General features: G+C 36.8%; 1 protein-coding gene across 13 annotated transcripts in view; it reads left to right on the plus strand.

Moving 5' to 3' along the window:
* The window catches only part of MEF2C (myocyte enhancer factor 2C), a 194,409-nt gene that overhangs the window by 129,520 nt on the left and 44,219 nt on the right, over positions 1-20,670 (plus strand). For 10 of the 13 annotated variants that reach the window (XM_072606190.1, XM_072606194.1, XM_072606186.1 and 7 more), the window contains exon 4: positions 12,855-12,998. In XM_072606190.1, coding sequence (XP_072462291.1) covers positions 12,855-12,998 — 144 coding nt within the window. Of the gene's footprint in view, positions 1-12,854; positions 12,999-13,058; positions 13,197-20,670 lie in introns of all 13 variants that reach the window. The other 3 variants (XM_072606195.1, XM_072606198.1, XM_072606199.1) reach the window with 2 other exon arrangements.

Consider the following 20,670-nt stretch of genomic DNA (forward strand, 5'->3'; position numbering starts at 1 on the left):
ACATCCACACATACATCTGCATATGTGGATAGGAATATATTCACCTTGTAACCATTTACTAATTTTTTTAATCAACAAATGTGGGGACTAGGATACTAGTGCCCCCTTCAGTCTTCAAGCTGCCATAGCTTCTCTTAACTGACCAGGGCACCCCAAACCTAATTTCCATGCCTAGAGAAGGGCACAAGCTTTCCTGATCCTTTTCCCTTCCCTTGATAACCTTCTAACCATTTCTTTGGCATTTAAAGGCATTTTACTGGGAAGAGCTATAGAAGAATATATACATATATATATATATGTGTGTATATATATATATATATATATATATACACATATACACACATATTTACATATATAGTGTATAAAACATATATACATATTTATGTATACATATGTATATATACATACACATACACATGTGGGCAAGTTAGGAAATAAAACAGAGAAGGTTAAAACTTACGCGACAAAAACATTCGTAGTTTAATTCTGGTGCTCCATCAGAGATAGGCCATTTGCATTCTCCTTTCTACCTCCTTTCTTCTTTTTTTCCTGTTTAATTCTGGGTATTTAACTCAGTCCTCTCTCTCCCTCTCCCTCTCTCTCTCCCTCTTTCTTCCTCTCTCTCCTTCTCTGTGTCCCTGTCTCTTCCTATCTCTCTCTCTGTCTCTCTGTGTCTCTCTCTGTCTCTCTTTGGCTCTCTCTGTCTCTCTCTGTCTCTCTTTGTCTCTCTCGTCTCTCTGTGTCTCTCTTTGTCTCTCTCCGTCTCTCTCAGTCTCTCTGTCTCTGTCTCTCTCTGTCTCTGTCTCTCTGTCTCTCTCTGTCTCTGTCTCTCTGTCTGTCTCTCTGTGTCTCTGTCTCTGTCTCTGTCTCTGTCTCTCTCTCTCTCTCTCTCTCTCTCTCTCTCTCTCTCTCTCTCTCTCTCTCTCTCTCTCTCATTGCCATAGAATTGAGTGAGGCTGCTTATTATAGTCTTCTGGAATTTGCTTCTCTAGGATATGAGACTCAGAAAGGAAATAGAAACTCTGCTTCTTCTCCACTCAAGCTTAATCCTGATGAAAGAGTCATGGATTAGGAGCCAGAGGACTTAGGTTTCCATCTTTGCTCTGCTATAGAGTACCTGTATGATCTTAAGCCAGTCTCAGCTTATTCATCTATGAAATGGAACTGTTTCCCTCCTCGCCTCCACCTCCTCGATTCCTTGGCTTCTTTCACATTCTACAAGCATCCTTTGCTTGTCTTCTTTAATCTTAGTATCTTCCCTCTGAGGGTATCTCCAGTTTATCCTCTTTATATCTCCTTTGTACATAGTTGTTTATGTGTTGCCTCCTCAATTAGATTCTGAGCTCCTTGAGAATGGGGACTGGGACAGGCTTTCTTTGGAACACCAGTGCTTATCATCATACTTAACACATTTCTAGATTCTAGTTGGCTTCACCAATAAGGCTACATGATGTCTGAAGTACTTTCCATAAATCACATATCTAGGAGATCCCAGGATCTTTTTTCTAATGACCCACAAAATCTCAATGAAAAACAATTCTTCCCTGAGACCCAAAGGCAGTCCCCCTCAGGTTTCAGCCTGGTGGCACCCCATCCTTCCCCAGAGCTCACTCTACATGCTCTAACTCCTGACTGTTCCCTTGAAAGCTTTTATAAGCTAAATCATTTGCTGATTTCCTTAATGAAGAAAAAAAGAAGCCTCTCCCACTACACCAAGACTGAAAACAGCCATCCCGTGAGATCTTTGCACTTCATACCCTGTATTCCATGGCGGCAGCGGACGAAAACAAATCCAAAACATTCTCATTCTGAATTAGGACTCCTAGGCAAGAGTATTGTTGAGCTAGGAATCCATCTAATCACTCATCCACCTTATGATGGTAGGGATCATATCTCACATATTTTTAGTATTTTAAGGTCATAGGGATAATAACTTGAGAGCTGAAAAGGACCTCAGAGATCATCTTTCCCAACTCCCTTATTTTACAAATGGGGAAGCTGAGGCCCAAGGTGGGTCAGTGATTTGACCAAGGTCATACAAATAGCCAATATCAAATACAGGATTTGAGCCAAGATCGTCTTAGTCTTGGACCAGTGCTTTTTTTCCATTGTACTCCACTGAATGAGTCACTGACACATAGCACAGTGCCTGGAACACAGTAGGTGCTTAATAAGTGTTTATTGGATTGAATTGGTTTATCGGACTGGCCCCTCTTGGACCTTCCTTCTGGTAGCTGATCCCGAAAACTGCATGTTATAACTATGATTATAAAAGAAATAACTCACAGACATGTTGAAATAGCAACATATTCTCACCCCTTCCGACAAATAGACAGAGCCATCTCAACAAAGCTGATAATTGGCTGTGGGGCTTTAGGCAAGTCACTTAATGACTTTGACATTATCAGGAAAATGTAAAGAAGAATATAGGACACTGGATCTTAAGTTTGAAATGAACTTTAGCAATCATCTATTGCTGTGCTTGTACTTTACAAAGAGTGAGACTGACATCCAAAATGGTTAAGCATAATAAGATGTTACCTTGTCTAAGACAGGCAAAACCAATCTGTTCCATGTAGTAGATCTGAGAATCTATGAAATATTCCTATTTGAATATGTTTTAATCAAAATGTAGCCATTTACAGATGGAAAAGAGGACCTTAGAGGTAATCCAATTCTGTTCTCTCATTTTACAGATCAGGAAATTAAGTCCAAGACTAGGTATTGAGAGCTGGGACTTGAATCCAAGTTCTTTAACTAAAAAACCTAGTACTTTTCCCAACTAATTCATGATATAGCTTTAACTCCACAGTTGCGTTCGGACTTCAGGAACCTATAATTAAACTCCTTTATCTTCACTCCTCTACTGAAGTCTTACTCTGTTGCCTTATCATAAAGGTTCTCAAAGGCTCTGATAGAAAATGTTAAGCCCTAGAGAGTTTTCCCAAGCTGAAAAGGCTTTGAATACAGGCCTAGAAATGAACTTTGTCAGTAATTCAAAGACTGGCCTAGCCAAGTTCAAAAATTTCACCAGAAACTTGGCCACAAAGTGATGAATTTTTTTTTGCCACCACAATTCATAAATAGTAATAATCACAATACGAGTAGGAATATTATTAACAAAGTAGTAATAATGACAATAATAGAACATTTTAATATAGCACTTTTAGGTTGTAAAGTACTTTTAATATCTCACTTGATTCTTGGAAGTTAAGATCCTCACAAATCATAGTAACTATTAAGTATTACCATCTCCATTTTACAAGTGAGGAAACTGAGACTTAGAGAGGGTAAATGGTTTTCCCAGCACCACCCAGCTAATAAGCATCTGAGGCTGATTTGTAAGTCAGCCCTTCTTAATTCCAAGTCTAGCGCACCATCTATTATGCCACACTACTTCTTAAATTAATAGCTATGCCTTTGAGTGGCTCTAGTCAGCATTGGTGTAAAGAGTAGCCAGATTAATGAACTAATGACTCATTTAAATATTTTTTAAAAATCCTTTATTTGACAATTTTTAAAAATATATAATGTGAAACAATACTAGTCCAATACTGAGATTAATTTTTGGAAAGGTTAAAAAAAAAGTCCAGTAGCCTGTGAAAGTCATTAGCTTTCCATTTGTCACTGATGGTCATAGAGAGCGTTATTTTTTCTGGGGCAATGTAGCACCAGTAAGGTAAAAAAATACAGTGGTTATGACAGCATTATATTTTCAGTTGTTTCTAAAATTCTTGCCCACAAATTGATTCCTTTTCAAATAAAATCTAATTTTCTTCAGATCTTGAATTGTGAGGCTTAGGATGATTTTTCTAGGTAAAGTTTGCAAATTAACTCTGCTCAGTGCCTTGAAATTCAAGAAGTACTCATTAAGCACCAAATATACTATATTTGACTAGATCCTTGCCATTATCATATTAAAAAGAAAGTGAAAAGGCCTAAATCAGGAGGCAGTAGTATAGTCCAGACCTATAACTTTGATCATGAAACACTAGGAAGAAGCTTCCTGTCACATGATGTCTCCTCAGCCTGATAGACCATCAGCACGAATGACTAGCATGTGTGTGTGTTTGTCCTTCTCTGCCAAAGAAGACCATGCCATCAGAGAAATGATGACATGACTTGCACTTGACTTTGTTTTGAGTGAGGGAGAGCTGTGCAGGTCACCAGCCTCACTCTTCCTCCAGAGCCATCTGAATCCAGTGACCAGATATTCATCAGGATGACTGGAGATGACCCAGGATGAGGCAATTGGGGTTAAGTGACTTGCCCAAGGTCACAGAGCTAGTGATTATCAAGTGTCTGAGGTGAGATTTGAACTCAGGTCCTCCTGACTCCTGCACTGGTGCTCTATCCACACTAGAATGTAAACCCTAAGAGAAAAACAATGGATCCTTGTGAGACTGTGCTTCTGTCTGGGGTAGCTCGGTGATGCCATAATGCACAGATTCAGGAACACTCACCTTCCTGAGTTCAAATCTAGCCTCAGACACTAGCAGTTCAGCCCTTGGCAAGTCACTTAACCCTGTTTACCTCGTTTCCTCAACTGTAAAATGAGAGAAGGGGAAGGAAATGGCAAACCACTCCAGTATCTTTACCAGGAAAACTCCAAATGGGTTCACAAGGATTTAGACACAACTGAAAATGACTAAATAATGACAACCAAATAATACATTGCAACTCAGTGGTACAGAACAAAAAAAAAAAAAAGGCAGGACTTTGATTCAGGAAGACCTGGATTCAGATGCCGCCTCAGCTACTTACTAGTCAATTTCTTCATCTGTGAAAATTGGGGATAATAACAGCACCCTCCTCCCATGGTTGTAAGGATCAACTGAGGTAACATATATAAATCACTTTGGAAACTAAAACACTCTATAAATGTTGGCTATTACGATGGTGTTATTATTTACTAGAATTTTCCATTACCCATACTTTCTGAATAGCATGTCACTAACCATGCTAACATGGCTATTGTCCAGTAGCAAGCAGAACCCTAAATCTTGAAGGGGCTCCAAGATTCCAATCCAAAAGTAAATAATGTTTGTGGCAAGGATATTTGAATATTTTCGCTGATTCAACAACGGATATTTACAAAATGTTATCCAAAACCCCGAAAATGCCATAAAATATTTCATTTACATGTAATATGCACTTCAACTAAACCTCTAAACTTATAGGAATTTGCCACTTATTAAAGATTATTTACTTTCTTATGAACTGGCTCTGATCTCATGGGGAAAGTGCTAAAGGCAGTAGAAAGTGATCTATAATCAGGTCGAGAAAGATAGACCCTGTTAACTAATCCAGTCTTTTTATTTTCCTATATGTAATTCCTGCAATGCACTTCTGGGGTTGTTATATAGACATCAGTGGGGTAAAAAAAAAAAAAAAGAAATCAGTTTATTTTACATTTCATAAAAGATCATGAGATTCATGAGGGTCTTTCCGAAATGTTCACTTCAGTATACAACATTTCTAGCTATACCATGGATTCGTTGGAAAAAAGTACTAGCTTTTTTAGTTAAAGAACCTGGACTCAAGTCCCAGATCTCAGTACCTAGTCTTGGACTTAACTTCTTGATCTGTAAAATGAGAGAATTGAATTAGATTACCTCTAAGGTCCTCTTTTCCATCTGTAAATCTATGATCTCGAGAAAGGAAGTTAAAGGAAGGATATTCAGATTTTGCCTCCTTTAGGACAAAAAGATAACCAGAGAGAAGGGAGGAAAAAGTAATCAAGTTAGTAGCAATTTTATGTGATGGTAATGGTGCTCTGAAAGCATCTAGCTTTTACAGAGATAGCACTATAGAAAGATACATTGCTTTATGTAATTAGCAAGTGCCAGTGACTTATAGTTATTTCTTTAGCTAAGTAGGCAGTAATTAAGGGGGAGGGACCAGTCTGGGTGATTGTATATAGGAACGGTTTTTCTCCATGATGATATTTAACACAGGAACTGATACTTCTCTCTGATTTTTCTCCATTTTTATTTCTTTTATATGGCATCTGTTTTCTACATCTATATATTAGAATTTTCAGAGCATCTATCATCTGTCATTATCCTGGCTTGTGAAGATTCTTTTTTAAAAAAATATGCTTTAGATGAATACATATAATAAAATACAGTCCCTGTGTCCATGCATTTGTGAAGGGAGTTTGCACATAGTTTATAAAGTAAAGGTTCAACTTCTTTTCCCATTTATTATTTGGAGTGTGTCATCTTTAGTCAACCTAATTATCTCTATAAAAAATGGCTCTTCCCAGCTCAGAATATGACATTTGCAGTGTTAGGAGAAAATCTCTGAAATCTTTTTCATTCAGTTGGTCTATTCCAAAAATGTCAGTCACCTATGGGAGGCTGATTTAAATATAGAGATTTACTTAAGATTTACAGAGCTCTCCAAGGGAAGAGTTTCCTTGGACACAAGAGCCAGGTCACTTTCGATAGCTCATTTTATTTATCTTGACACACATAAACAAATCTTTTCCAAATATGAAATCAGTCCGCTGAGAGGCACTGAAAATGTACTTCTGGGCCTCGTTGCCCCTAGGAAAGAATAATGATAAGTACCTGCGTGACCCTACAAATGAGAATCTGGAGATGTTTCTGAAAACCAGCACCCACAGAAGTTGATTTTGCCTGAAAGGAACCTGGAGCAATTGCACTTGTTTACCATTTGGCTATGCCCTTAGTTTTTATTGACATGGCACTACTGTGATAAAGATAGACATGGCAAACTCTAGCCTTATTTTCTTTGTCATTACTGAAATAGTTGTGGATTTCAGAGGTAATGAAGATAAAACTGTTATCATGGTATTACACTCACGTATGGTATTCAAGATTTTGTCAGCACTTCCCTATGTTAAGAGGTTTATGATTCACAGAATCACAGAATTCACAGAAGCCAAAGAAAGAACCTCAGTGGTGAGCTAGCCCAAACTATACCTGGAAAACCATTTCCTCTACAATGCACTCAAGGAGGAGTCACACAGTCTTTGTTAGAATATTTCCAACGAAGGGAAAGTCAGCATCTCCCAAGGTGGCAGATTCTACGTTTTGACTGCTGTAATTGTTAGGAAGTTTTTCTTCACATCCAGCCTAAATTTCATTTGCTCTGGATAGAAATGTTATGCAAAGTCATTTTAAATCTTTTTTTAGGATTCTGATTGTGTGGATATAGGCACTTACAATACTGTGCTAATTTCTTTTCAGCTTTGTACTTGTATATCTCACCATTTTCTTTTTTAAACAATCAAATTTGTTTTAAAAATATAAATTATCACGTAAACAAATGCGAAAGAGTAAAACAAGATTGTTTTTTAACTGAGGGGTCATAATGGTAGTTTTAAATGGAATGAAAGAAAAGGTGATCCTAGACATAAGCTGAATTTTGAAAGAATTCTCTAACTCTGGTGTTTCCATTTTAGTCTAATGATACCTCTTTTACACGTCTATTGGTTGGCCTTCTTCTGGTGCTAAAGCTTAGAAAGAACACAGGCTCCCATCAAATGATACAGACAGAAGAAAAAGAAAATGACTGCTGAATCTGTGTTTGAGAAAAAGGGGAACATAAAAGATAGGATTGTTGCTTGGGGTAGATAAGGCAATGCTAATGGATGACAGAGAGAAAGCAGAATGAATCAACCTTTTTTTTTACAACTGTTTTTTCTACCACTATCTCGTAAGGTCTTATTCTAATGTCTCATGGCATGGAGATGACTCTAGATTCTCAAAAGTTACACCAGTGAAACACAAAATCTGGCACATATGGCCAAGCTGGATATCTTTCAAGTAAGGGCCTAGTAATGGATTGAACTTCTGTTGACCATAAGATTGATTTATCTAAGTTTGGAGAGGTTAGCTACAGAGTAATAAAATTTTTGACTATAGCAACTCTTGAAGATTTTATGTTGTTATGTAGAAGGGTGGCTATCAGCATCAGTAGATGAAATTATACATTCCTGAAGTAATGAGATATTTATCTCCCAAAGAGAAGCATCATTAACTGGAAATAGAACAAAAATAGTTAACAAAGGATTGTCGCCCAAGATGAATAAGAAGATAATGAGGTATTCAGCTACACTTGATGAGTTTAAGTTATCTGGTCCAGAGAAAATACATTACAGAATCCTGAAAAAAGTGGCCTTTGTGATTGCTAAGCTATTGTCAGTGATCTTTCAAAGATCATAGAAAATGGAAGAGGTGCAATAGGACTGGAGAAGGGAAAATATTTTTTTGAAAGACTAGAGTACATGCTTACCATATTTGCTGAGGATGCGAAACTATGAGGCATAGCAAATGTATTGGATAAGAGAATCAGGATTACAAGAGACTTTCCAAAGGCTGGGATGCTGGGCAAACAAACAGAATGAAACCTAGTCAGGATTAGCATGACTAGGTGAGGATCAAAAAATTGAACTTCACAAGTACAAAATAGGGAGGCGAAGGAGTAGTCAGTTAAAGAAAAGACAATACTCTTGAGCCCAAAGTGAGTTGTCCAAGTGTAGCACAAGTTCATGAGATTTTTATATGACATGGACTGAGTGTCCATGTCCATGTCCTCCTAACACAGGAGGACACAGTATCTCTGTGTACCCTGCCATGGTAAAAACCCAACTGGAGAATTATGTTAAGTTATGGGTATCACATTTTAGGAAAAGTACTGACAAGCTATGCTGTTCCTAAAGAGAAGTAACCAGGATGGTGAGGAGCCTTGAGATAATGTCACGCAAGGATCAGTGGAAGGAATTTAGATATGTTCTCTGAGAAAGAGGAAAAAATAACGATAGCTAACACTGTGTTAAGTGCCTTACAAATATTATTTCATTCAAATCAACAACCCCATGAGACATATACTATTGGTATTATCTCATTTTAATATATGCATGTGGTGGATATTATCTGATCGTAGTAACTGCTTGTAAAGCACTTTACATACACTCTGTCATTCTAATCAATAACCTCATGATGTCAACATTATGATATATGATATGATTATGATGTTATGATATGAATATCATTATCTTCTTTTACAAATGAGGAAACTGAGGCTAAAAGTTGTTAAATTCCTTGCTTACAGTCATCAGCTAGTATTGTGACAGATAAGATCTAAACCCGCATCTGCCTAGCTTCGAGCCTGTTACTCTATCCCCTATACCATGCTGCCTTAGATAAATGACCTATAAGTACCTGTTCTCCTTGGTCTGAGAGGGAAGAACTAAGAGTCAGTGATTGAAAATTGAAGAAAGTTTGATTTTGACTCAATGTAAAGAAAAAATTCTACTAATTAGAGTTATTGAAACTTTCAATGGGCTACTTTGGTTAAACCAGGGAACCCTATTTATTTGAATTCTTCAAGCAAACTCTGGGCAGCCTCTCACGGAGGATGTTGTAAGATAAGATTATTGTCCATATAGGGATTGGATTAGACAGCATCTGAGGTTTATTTTAATTCTATGATTCTGTGACTTTACATGTATAAAATGGACCTAAAGGCCTAGAAGTTTTTTTAATCTATTAACTCAGAAAAGTTTTTAACTGACCCGCAGAATTTTCACCAGCCTTATGCACCTTGACCAGCACTAAGTATAAAATGTATGGATAATGCTGATATTATAGGCCATAATTTAATTTTTTTATTACAGTTTTCTTCTTGTGCTTCATTTTTTCATAGAGGTGACCCTGGATGGGTTCCCTAAAAATAAATCAATGAAGCACAGCGTATAGGAAGTCCTGCTAAACTGTAATGGTAAATTTGGGCCTAGCAACCAATTTTTATCCTGGGAGTAGGCTAAGAGTGCTAGAAGGTTAGCCACTAAGTCATAAACTGCTTCACCCCAAGAACACATAAAGCAATCTACTCAATTCTAGAGGGAATGTAGGCTAGACTGTGGAAGGATTGCCCACATTGATGAGATCACTGAAAATTTTTTAAGTATTTTCTGCCTCCCCTTATCTCCCTGCTCTATCCTTTTAGTGTCTTGACCCTATGGATGAGGTGAGGTGGGGGGGGGGGGAGAGAATGGGCAAGGTATCATATTTGTGATTGGATCCATTAAGGGCACAATATAATTTGGTATCTGCAATGCAACATATAGTCTCAGAAAGTTTCCTGGAACACTCAGTTCGTACATGTTAAAAGCAGGGATTGAACCTACATTTTCCTTACTCTGAGGTCAGCTTCACATCCACTGTGTCATTGCTACCTCTAATACAGTTGACCCTATACAGACCATAAAAGATTAGAACTGGGATTTATCCTCAAACTCCATTGCTTTACTTTACAGATGAGGAAATCGAGGCCCAGTGAGGTTAAGTGACTTATCCAAATCAAAACACTAGGACTACCTCCACATTTTCTGACCTTGATTCAATGTTCTTTCTACAAGATACAGCAGTCTAACTCTTCTAGGCTGAATGGAATACTTGGGCTAAGGGTCCTTATAAGCTTCAGGGGAGAATTCTGAGAGATAATGAGTTAATAGCTATGACGGTCTGTGAAATATAAATGCTACATAAATACCAAGTGTTACTGAGATTCACATTTTTGTGAACCAAACATACTATCTCCCCGCCCAAAAGATTCATAAGAAGATTTAACACCCATGTATGTACCAGATGGATAGTAATGACAGATGATGGGTCCTTCTTAACCCTTACATTCTGTTTTCAGAAACCACATTTCAAAACAATTCTAGTTCTTTGTTAAGAAATAGTGTGTAAAAGCTTAGTATACACCCCAAAATTTTATCAGCTAGGACTTCAGAGACCCTAAGTAAATGAATCATTTATTTATGAATATACCTGATATACCTAAAGAAATGGAAGCAAGTTGATGGTGACACTAAGAAGGTTATATATGTCTCTCAAGTCTTAAATATATTTCTGTATAGTTGCAATCTAATTGCTATGGTGTATAGGATTGTTATGATATATAAGATATATTTCAGTAACTATGAGTATTTACAAAAGTCCCAAGACATGTAGAGATCAAAGTATGTTCATAGTAGATAGTCATAGAGAACAATGTAGAATGAAAATCATTAAATAATTACTCGTCCCTGTGGAAGAAACTTTGGTGGAGAGAGGGCCATTATAACCTCACTTAAAAAAATGTGGGATCCCCTAGGAAGACATAGTACTTCTCTTTTCTAGTGAAAGTAGTAGCAACAGATCCATGGTAGGGGGCCAGGTGGCCCCACCAATTACGAAATCCCCAGAACTGGAAAATGTATATTTATCATCTTGTGTCAAAATATTCATTTTAATATTCAAACATTTATGCCACATAACAAACTGTAACCATATGTTTATTTGTTATATTATGCCACTATAACATAAATAAATATTTACAGGGAAGTAAGTCATACAAATATTAGAAAAGGTTCTTTTTCCTACTTTGCTTTTGGAGGAGAAGACATCAGACACGCGGAAACTCATTTTAAATAATGTGAAGTTTGTTACGTGTTGACAAGAGCCAAGGAGTTCAGTATTTTAAGGCTGACACTCCCCCTTTTAACTAATGTTGTGTTCTTGATTTTCCCCCCAATAGTGTGCATTAAAGATGGAGTGTTATCTCAGCTTTGAATTGCCTGGCTTTATGTCGCAGCTTTAACTGTATTTGAATGTACTGTTCAGTGTTTAATAAAGATGAGTTGCACTGTGGAGCTTTCATTTAAGCCTTGTTTTTTTTCCAAAGTTGGTTGAGGTTTGTTGGAGGGTTTTTTGGTGATACTGAGAAATTTTAGACTTTTAAAATTTTTATCAATATATTCAATTCAAATGTCATAGTTAAAATGGCAAGAATAATTAGTTGAAATACATTATTGAAATATCTGAAATATATTATTCTTTCTTTATAAAATATCTTATATAACTAATCAACAGCTATCATTAAAATAAATTCAAATATCCTGGCTTATAAACACTGCTTCAGTGCAGAATTTGACAGCTGAGACTAGCCCTAGACCTACATTCAGGAGATGAGAAAGTCAGGATAAAGCACTGGCTTTTCCCTTTAGCATGTCAGGAGATTGCCTTGAAGAACTCTACCCAAATGGATATAAGCTGGCAAAATTTTATACCTGACATGAGAAAGAATCTTTTCTTGATCAACAGTTGTTGACTCAGTTTCCTAATTTTTGACATTTTTTTTGTTTCTAGTAAGCATGTTGATAATGTAACATTAAAATAACTGTTTTTAATTTTCTTTTAGCAGACATTTTAGCAATAAATTCCTCCATATGTTAAGTTTGAGTGTAGTATTTCATCTACATTTTGCAATAGATTTTTTTAAGTTATCAAAATGAATATAGTACATGAAAACTCATAATCACCATTTTTCCATAGTAACTCTAGCTATGTACCTTACTTTGTTTTCTTTCAAGAGTGTGCAGTTGGGAATGGTGGGACACCATTACTGTCATGAAATGTATTACGTTCAGTCTAAATCAGGGATTTGTATTAAACAATTGCTTCCGAATCACAGGTTCTGAAAGCATTGAGCAATGTCCTGATTTCTTTATTTTTTTCCTTTCTTTTCTACTGGTAGAAAAGAGGATGTTACAACTGGTTGCTTTTATTTTATTCAGTTATTGTCTCTAATTTGAGTAGCAAAGTATCTACGACCTCAATATCAAATGACTTAAACCTTTTCCATCAATTAATTGAATCTCATTTTGAAACAGTTTCTTCTATTGTTGACTCACTATATCTATATAAAATTTATTTTCCCTAATATAATATATAATGTGTCAGCCTTAAATTACTGGACAGCTTGAACCTTTCTCGTACAAATGAATCTCTTGCATCCTGTGTCAAGGTTTGAACTTTCCAAATTATCTATTTCAGACGTTGAGAAAGAAGGGACTTAATGGTTGTGACAGTCCAGACCCTGATGCAGACGATTCAGTAGGTCACAGCCCTGAGTCTGAGGACAAGTACAGGAAAATTAATGAAGATATTGATCTAATGATCAGCAGGCAAAGATTGTGTGTAAGTACCAAAAACGCCCTTCGTTTTTTTTTACTTCTGATATTTCTCTGAACCTGGCAGGCATTGAACAAGAAAGAAAACAAAGGCTGTGAAAGCCCCGATCCTGACTCCTCTTATGCACTCACCCCACGCACTGAAGAAAAATACAAAAAAATTAATGAAGAGTTTGATAATATGATCAAGAGTCATAAAATTCCTGTAAGTACCAAAGGGAGATGAGATGACTGGTCTGCTGACAACTGCTGCAGTAACAAACCTTAACCCCTTCAGTTCTGGCTTACTAGTCAGCATCTGAGAGAGAAATGAAAAGATGGCCCACATAAAAATAAATTAAACTCATATAGCACTTTAAGACTTTCAAAATGCTTTATATCTCTATATCATCTCATTGTCAATGATAGCTCATTTTCAGAGTATCTCCTGAATATGAGCCCCCTTGGGGTTAAAGTTATTTTGTTCTCAATAATTAGGAAGCACATTTTAGGACTGAAGACTCACAGGGCAAAATAGGGATGTGAGCTAGGACTACTACATTGTCATGGGGTACTCCCGAACCCAGAAATGCCCTCTACCAAAACAGATTAGTACCTGTCCTGTAACATTTAGTCTTAGAAAGCTGCCCGGAGCACTGAAAGGTTAAGTGACTTGGCCAACATCGCACAGCCAGCATGTATCAGAATAAGGCTCCTGCCCCCCTAGTTTGATTTATTTACTTGTTTGTTTGTTAATTTTATTTTCTATTTAAAGGGACCATCCCCTGACTACCTTTTTAAAGAGGTCTATTCACTGAATGGGTATTCCCTCACTCTAAGTGAGTACTTGAAAAGGCCAAGGTCTCCCATGGCATCCTGGGCCATCTCCAGTCATCCTGATGAATATCTGGTCACTGGATTCAGACGGCTCTGGAGGAGAAGTGAGGCTAGTGACCTGCACAGCCCTCCCTCACTCAAAACAAAGTCAAGTGCAAGTCATGTCATCATTTCTCTGATGTCATGGTCCTCTTTGAAAACGAAGAATGATTACAGTCAGAATAAGGGCTTGAGCCAGGTCTTTCCTGACTCTGAAGCTGTCTTTTGATGCCTTATACAATATTGTCTCTCCCAGAAGGAAGTTAAAAGTTAAATATAATATCCCCCAGCTTTATGTGACTCTTCCACTATAAAATGTATACCATTAATATAATACACTGAAGGAAAATACCGGAAATTTTCCTGGGAACAAGTTGAAAATATTTTCAGTATTCACATATAACCAAAACACGTGCAGAATTAAAATTCTCTCAAGTCACCTAACAAAGACATCACACAAACATTTTTCTCCTCATGAGATGAGATCCTAGGGCTCTACGCTAAGTTCAGTAACAGCACTGAAGGGTTAAAGCTATTTGCTCGCTGCAGAGAAACAGACTGCATGAAAACCTCATAGTAAAATTTGCACCTGTCTGTGTGCTGGGGTGACGTTACAGCTTGATCAGGAAATTTGCTTCGCCAACATCACCATTTTCCATGCTTTAACATTTGGCTAAATTTTGTCTTAACTAAGTCAAAATCTCTAACAGTCAGTCATATGCCTTGCCAGATACTTGAGAAATAACTCTGCATGTGCTGTTTGGTTTATATACGTAGGTAGAAGAGAATACATGCCCTGATTAAGTATTGCCACTATCTAAATAATGTTAAGTTTGTGATATAATGGATGAAATTCAAAGCTGACAGACATTTTTGAATATCCCTTGTTAATGTCACAACTTAAATCTTATTTAAACTTTAGAGGTGGTAATCAATTTCTCTTAAAAAGTACCTTGTCATTTAACAATAGTAGCCTTAACCTGTAGAAGGAGATAGACTCATCTCCTTGGTGTGAACATGCTAGACAATTAGTATCTGTTAATGCCTATTCTAGAAGAAAAGCTCCAAGACAAATAAGTTCTTAACTTAATTAGTAGATATTTTAATCATATTTATCCTATAGGTACCTGTTAAAATCACAAATTTTTCGTAGATTTTTATGTCAACAACAGAGTTTTTATCTAGTTGAACTTATACTGTATATTAAGAAAATATAAAGTGACCTAAACTTTAAGATGTTCCAAAAAAAAAATGAAAACTACTTATATCAGCTTTGGGGTAGGAACTTTATCAAGTATAGTTCTCTATATCAAAGGAAGGCATGGAAAATGCCAGTCTTGAGAAATGTTGAATTTTGTTAACTATCCACAAAATCAATCCTGTTTTAGGGAAAGAGCTCTAGAGGGCCAGAGTTTGTCCCTCCTCCCCAGCCTTCTACTTGGCACAGAACCTTGGACCCAGAGTCAAAAAGACCTGAGTTCAAATCTATCCTCAAACATTTGGGGCAGCTAGGTGGTACAGTGGGTAGAGCACCAGTGCAGGAGTCAGGAGGACCTGAGTTCAAATCTCACACTTGACACTCACTAGCTGTGTGACCTTGGGCAAGTCACTTAACCCCAAATGCCTGATCCTGGGTCATCTCCAGTCATCCTGATGAATATCTGGTCACTGGATTCAGATGACTCTGGAGGAGAAGTGAGGCTGGTGACCTGCACAGCCCTCCCTCACTCAAAACAAAGTCAAGTGCAAGTCATGTCATTATTTCTCTGATGACATGATCTTCTTTGGCAACGGAGGATGAACACGCACAGAGGCCCTCCCACCCACTGCAGTATGAGTTATGTGCTGAACATGTAGAGGTTTTGAATTGTCTAATCCCAGTTTCAAGGAGATTGTCGTATGTTTACTTGTCGTGGGAACAATTATTCCACTCTAAGAAAGTATAATGTGCTAATCCCTGTTTGGGTGTACCTTTTCCCTTGTCTTCTATTTCCTGTATACATTTTTTGTTTAGAAAACTCCTGGACACATCCTGTTTGGTGACTATGTAAAGTAAAGCCTGATAAGCAGCATTGCTTAGGATCACTGTTGCCTTATATATAGGTAGGGGTGCACTTCATCTCTAAAGATGCAAACAGTGGTTAAAATAACTCTGTTCCCCCACTACACATCTTCCTTTCACACACAGAATTAAAAAAAATGCTGCATAATTTCTTAAAAGGTCCAATAATTGATAGCACAAGAGTTAAAATCAAATTTGATTAATTAAAAAATATTCATTAAATATTTTCTCTGTTCAGGGTACTATGCTAAGCACTATATAATTTTGATATTTACTGTATGTATATATGTTGTTTCCCCTGATAAAAACTAAGTTTCTTATTTTTGTCTTTGTATCACCAGTGCCCAAACAGTAGGTGCTAAATAAAAGCTTGTTGATTGGTTGACAAAGATGAATGAGATGTGGCCATGACCATCAAAGAATTTGTAATCTAGTTTGGTAAAACCTGTCTAAACCTGTGCCCTCATCTTATTCGCAATTATACTACGTGTCCAAGTTAGCATTCATCTTTACTATTTATTCTAATTGCTTCTGAACAAGGCTTCCTACTTCCATTCTCTCACACCTCCAGTTCATTTCTGCACAGTGCTGTCAAATTTTTCTTTCCTCAGTACAGATGTGATCATGTCATTACATTACTCAAACTTCTTTAGTAACTTTGCAATGCTTTCCAAAAGCGATTGAAACTCTTTAGCCTGATATTTGTGACTATCCACAGTGTTCAGGCATGTCTGACCCTTTGTGACTCTGGGGTTTTCTTGGCAAAGATACTAGAATGGTTTCCATTTCCTTCTCCAGCTCACTTTACAGATGTGGAAACTAAGGCATATAGGATTAAGTGACTTACTCAGGGTCACATAGCTAGTAAGAGTCTGAGGCCAAATTTGAACTCCGGAAGATGAGCCTTCCTGACTCCAGCACTCTATCCACTGTGCCACCTAGCTGCCCACTCTATTGTCCAACCTTATTTCACATTACTACTGTTACTAACACTATTACTACTACTATTACTACTGCTGCTACTACTACTACTTCTGCTTCTACTACTCCACACACACATACACTAAATTATACTACGTGCCATTGAAACAAATTCCACCCTGTCCTGTTAGTGTGTCTTTACTCTCACTTCCTTTTATTCCAGGAACTACCCTCCCTCTCCCTCCAATCTTTCCTTATTGAAATTCTGTTCTTTTAAGGATACTCAATTCCAGTTCTTCTATGAAGCCTTTGCTCATATCCCCACTTGTACCCATTAATAATGACCCTTCATTTCTTGGAGTCAGTCAATCAATAAGCATTTATTAGGCACCTACTTTGTCTTAGGCACTACCCTAAGTACTGGAGGCAAAAGAAAGACAAAAGATAATCCCTGCTCTCAGTGGGCTCCCAGTCTAATGGAGGAAAACAATATGCAGACAACTCTGTACAAACAAGATACATACAGGATAAACTAAAGATAATCACCTAGGGAAGGCACAAGCATTAAAGGGGATCAGGAAAGTCTTCTCTGGAAATGCAGGATTTTAAGTGAGATTTAAAGGATTCCCAAATATGTCTTCATATTTTGCTTTTCTTCTGCACTTATAATGTAGCACTGTTGCTCCTGGTAGAATGTGAGCTTCATGAAGGGGGTCACAATTAAAATAAATTAAATAAGAGCATATCTTAGCTGACCTTGGTTTGTCCTCTGGCATCTGATGCAGTCCTCTGCATATTAAGTATTTAATAAATATATGTGGAAGTTATTACATAAGACTGGTACACAAATGATTACAATCTATATCAGAATATGATAAGTATGTTGAAGAGATGCAAAACACAACAACAGGAAAGAGTCCAATAATGAAGAGAGAACTTTCACTTGGGGTTTTAAGGGAACTCTTCATGGAGATGATATCATGCATGTAAACTGAGCTTTAAATGATAAGAGAATTTCAATAAACAGAGGTGGGGGCGCAGTTTGAGGCATGCAGTATAGTTTAAGCATTAAAATAGAAAAAGGCAACAAGAGACAAAAAAACAAATGGTTATTTATCAGTTTGTCTATTTCCCTACATTTAGGGGGCTAGGAGAGCAACCAATGAAGATAGAGAAAGTTCCTAGAGGTAGGAAGAGGACCTTGGGAATATACTATTGTTAGGGGTAGTAGCTAGGTGACAATGGATAGACGACTGGCCCTGGAGTCAGGAAGACCTGAGTATAAAGCCAGACTCAGACGCTTACTAGCTGTGTGACCCTGGGCAAGTCCCTTAGCCCCTCTTTGCCTTAATCTACTAGACAAGGAAATGGCAAATCACTCCAGTATTCTTTCCAAGAAAACCCCAAATGGGGTCATGATGAGTCAGCCACTACTGAAACAAATGAATAACAACAGCGTATCATCACGGAAGCTACGGAAGCAGAGGATTTCAAAAAGGAGGTCATCCAACATATCAGATACTGAGTAGATGTCAAGGAGAATGAGAACTGAAAAAGGACCATTGAACTGAGTGATTAGGAGATCAACAGGAATCTTAGAAAAAGCAGTTATGGTAGAATAGGGAAGATGGAAGCCAGCACTTTGCCCTATGCCTTGCATGTAATAGGAATTTAATACTTGTTGAATGAAAGCTGAGTTGAGTGTAAACATCATGGCGTCACTGGCAAAATTATGGAAAGAAAGCAACGCAGTTACTTTAGTAAATCTTTTAGCTTCCGTAGTACAAAGCGTCATGTTTTTTTCTAATGCCTCCAGTTGCTGTAGAATCCTTCCTTAAGAACAATGTTTTGAGAAGTTCCCAAGGCTGCTGAAATGTTTAAAGCAATGACAAGTATGATCTTCTTTGTGAAAATTAAACCAACTTTTTTTAAAAACTCAAAAGTACTATTTTTTTTCAACTTCAAAGACTCAACCTCAACAACTCTCCTTTAAAGGAAAAATTATCATTTCAGCTTTTTATTTGTATGATAGAATTTATATGAATTATATCTATGACCTAGTATCCTGCCAACATTTTTCAGTTACATGAAAATAAACTATTTACAGAGGATTTCTCATTTCTTGAAAATTCATAAATTGTATTAGGATTTATTGAGCTGATTTAGAGATTACTACTATTTCTGAAAAAAAAAAAAAAGGATTTGCTAGGTTTTGTACAAAATCATTACAGCAAAAGAAAACAACCAAAGCTAAGGAAAACAATTCAAAATAGAGTTAAGGACCTACTACTCACATGCACGTATGAGTAGGAAATACTATATGAGTAGGATACTTTAGACGTTGTTCTTGAGTCTTTTCGACTCTGTGACCCCATTTAGGGTTTTCTTGGCAAAGATACTGGAGTAGTTTGACAATTCCTTCTCCAGCTCTTTTTATAACTGAGGCAAAACAGGGTTAAGTGACGCCCAAAATAACAGAGCTAGTAAGTGTCTGAGACCAAATTTGAACCCATGAAGATGAGTTTTCCTGATTCCAGGCCTGGCACTCTATTTACTGTGCCACTTAGATGCCCTGAGTAGCATACTACATGTGAGCGAACCACATACTTACAAATCCTTTAGTGGCAACATCCTATGCCCAAATAACTATGGGTCCCAGATTGCTTCCTTTTGAGCTCTTAAGGACAAAGGATCTAGGACTGGAGGAATAAGCAGTTTTGAAATGCTTTTTAACCGTATAGAATCTTTGTCCAAAGAACATTAAGTAAAGGGAAAAGTATATGAAAAATGAGATTTAATCAGGTATTAGAAGGGGATTTTGGAATTAAAAAAAAACCAATCATGCAAATTATTTTTTGATTCAGAAAGTAAATCATACATTAAAAACATATTGACTTCTTTAAAAAAAATTAAGTGTAGAAGAATTTTCTGCTTACTTAAAATATAGTTTGTGACAAAATTTAAAAATAGCGGGTTCTGTAAATGTGTACAGATAATCTTTTAATCTTTATTACTTTTGAATACTTTGTACAGTGAGGAGAATAAAAAACACATAAATACTGTGCATTCATCAGCCTGTATTTCCTTTTTCTACATATTCTGTCCCCTATATTGAGTGCTCAGTTCATTTGGGGCCTGGCTACACTCTCCTTATAAGTTTGCAGAATTTTTTCAGTCTTATTATTTGACTACTTTGTGTATTTTTATGTCTTTTTAAAATATGTTCTATTATCCTTGATTTGAAAGAAAGAACAAAGGGGAAAGGACTGAATTGCTAAGCAAATAATCATGAATTAGTATTCACTCTCCATTCAAAAAAAATACAATCATAAAATTGTATCTTTGAGATGATTTCAATTGCCGTCTCACACACGCCTCTATTTTGCTGACAAAATAACCTAAAGGGATAAGGTAAATTGCCTAAAATTACCCAATTAGTTTACTAGTCTAATCTAGAACTAGCTAGAACGAGAGGTGTCCTAATTCTTTACCTCATTTTCATTCCATGATGCCACGCTTTTTAGTCGAATCAGTTTTAACTTGTAATTTTACCTCTTACTTTAATATGTTTAATTCATGATACAGATATGACAATGAAAGATGTGATAAAGAAGGTGTGAAAAAAGGTCAGCTCAAACATTCATCACTGATCTTGTCAATTCGAGAATTCAGAATTTCCAAAGTCTGTTCTCATAACCAAGTAATACCTATTTCTGATCTGTGAAGAGCTATCCAGATACTCACATCAAAGCTGTTTCATAGTGATTATCTTCAAAACTACCCTAAACACCTAATTCTGAATAATTACTGGAGGAGGTCAAGGAGGGATTGACCAAACTAC

The sequence above is a fragment of the Notamacropus eugenii genome, chromosome 4 (assembly GCF_028372415.1).
Source record: "Notamacropus eugenii isolate mMacEug1 chromosome 4, mMacEug1.pri_v2, whole genome shotgun sequence".
Taxonomy (NCBI): Eukaryota; Metazoa; Chordata; class Mammalia; order Diprotodontia; family Macropodidae; genus Notamacropus; species Notamacropus eugenii.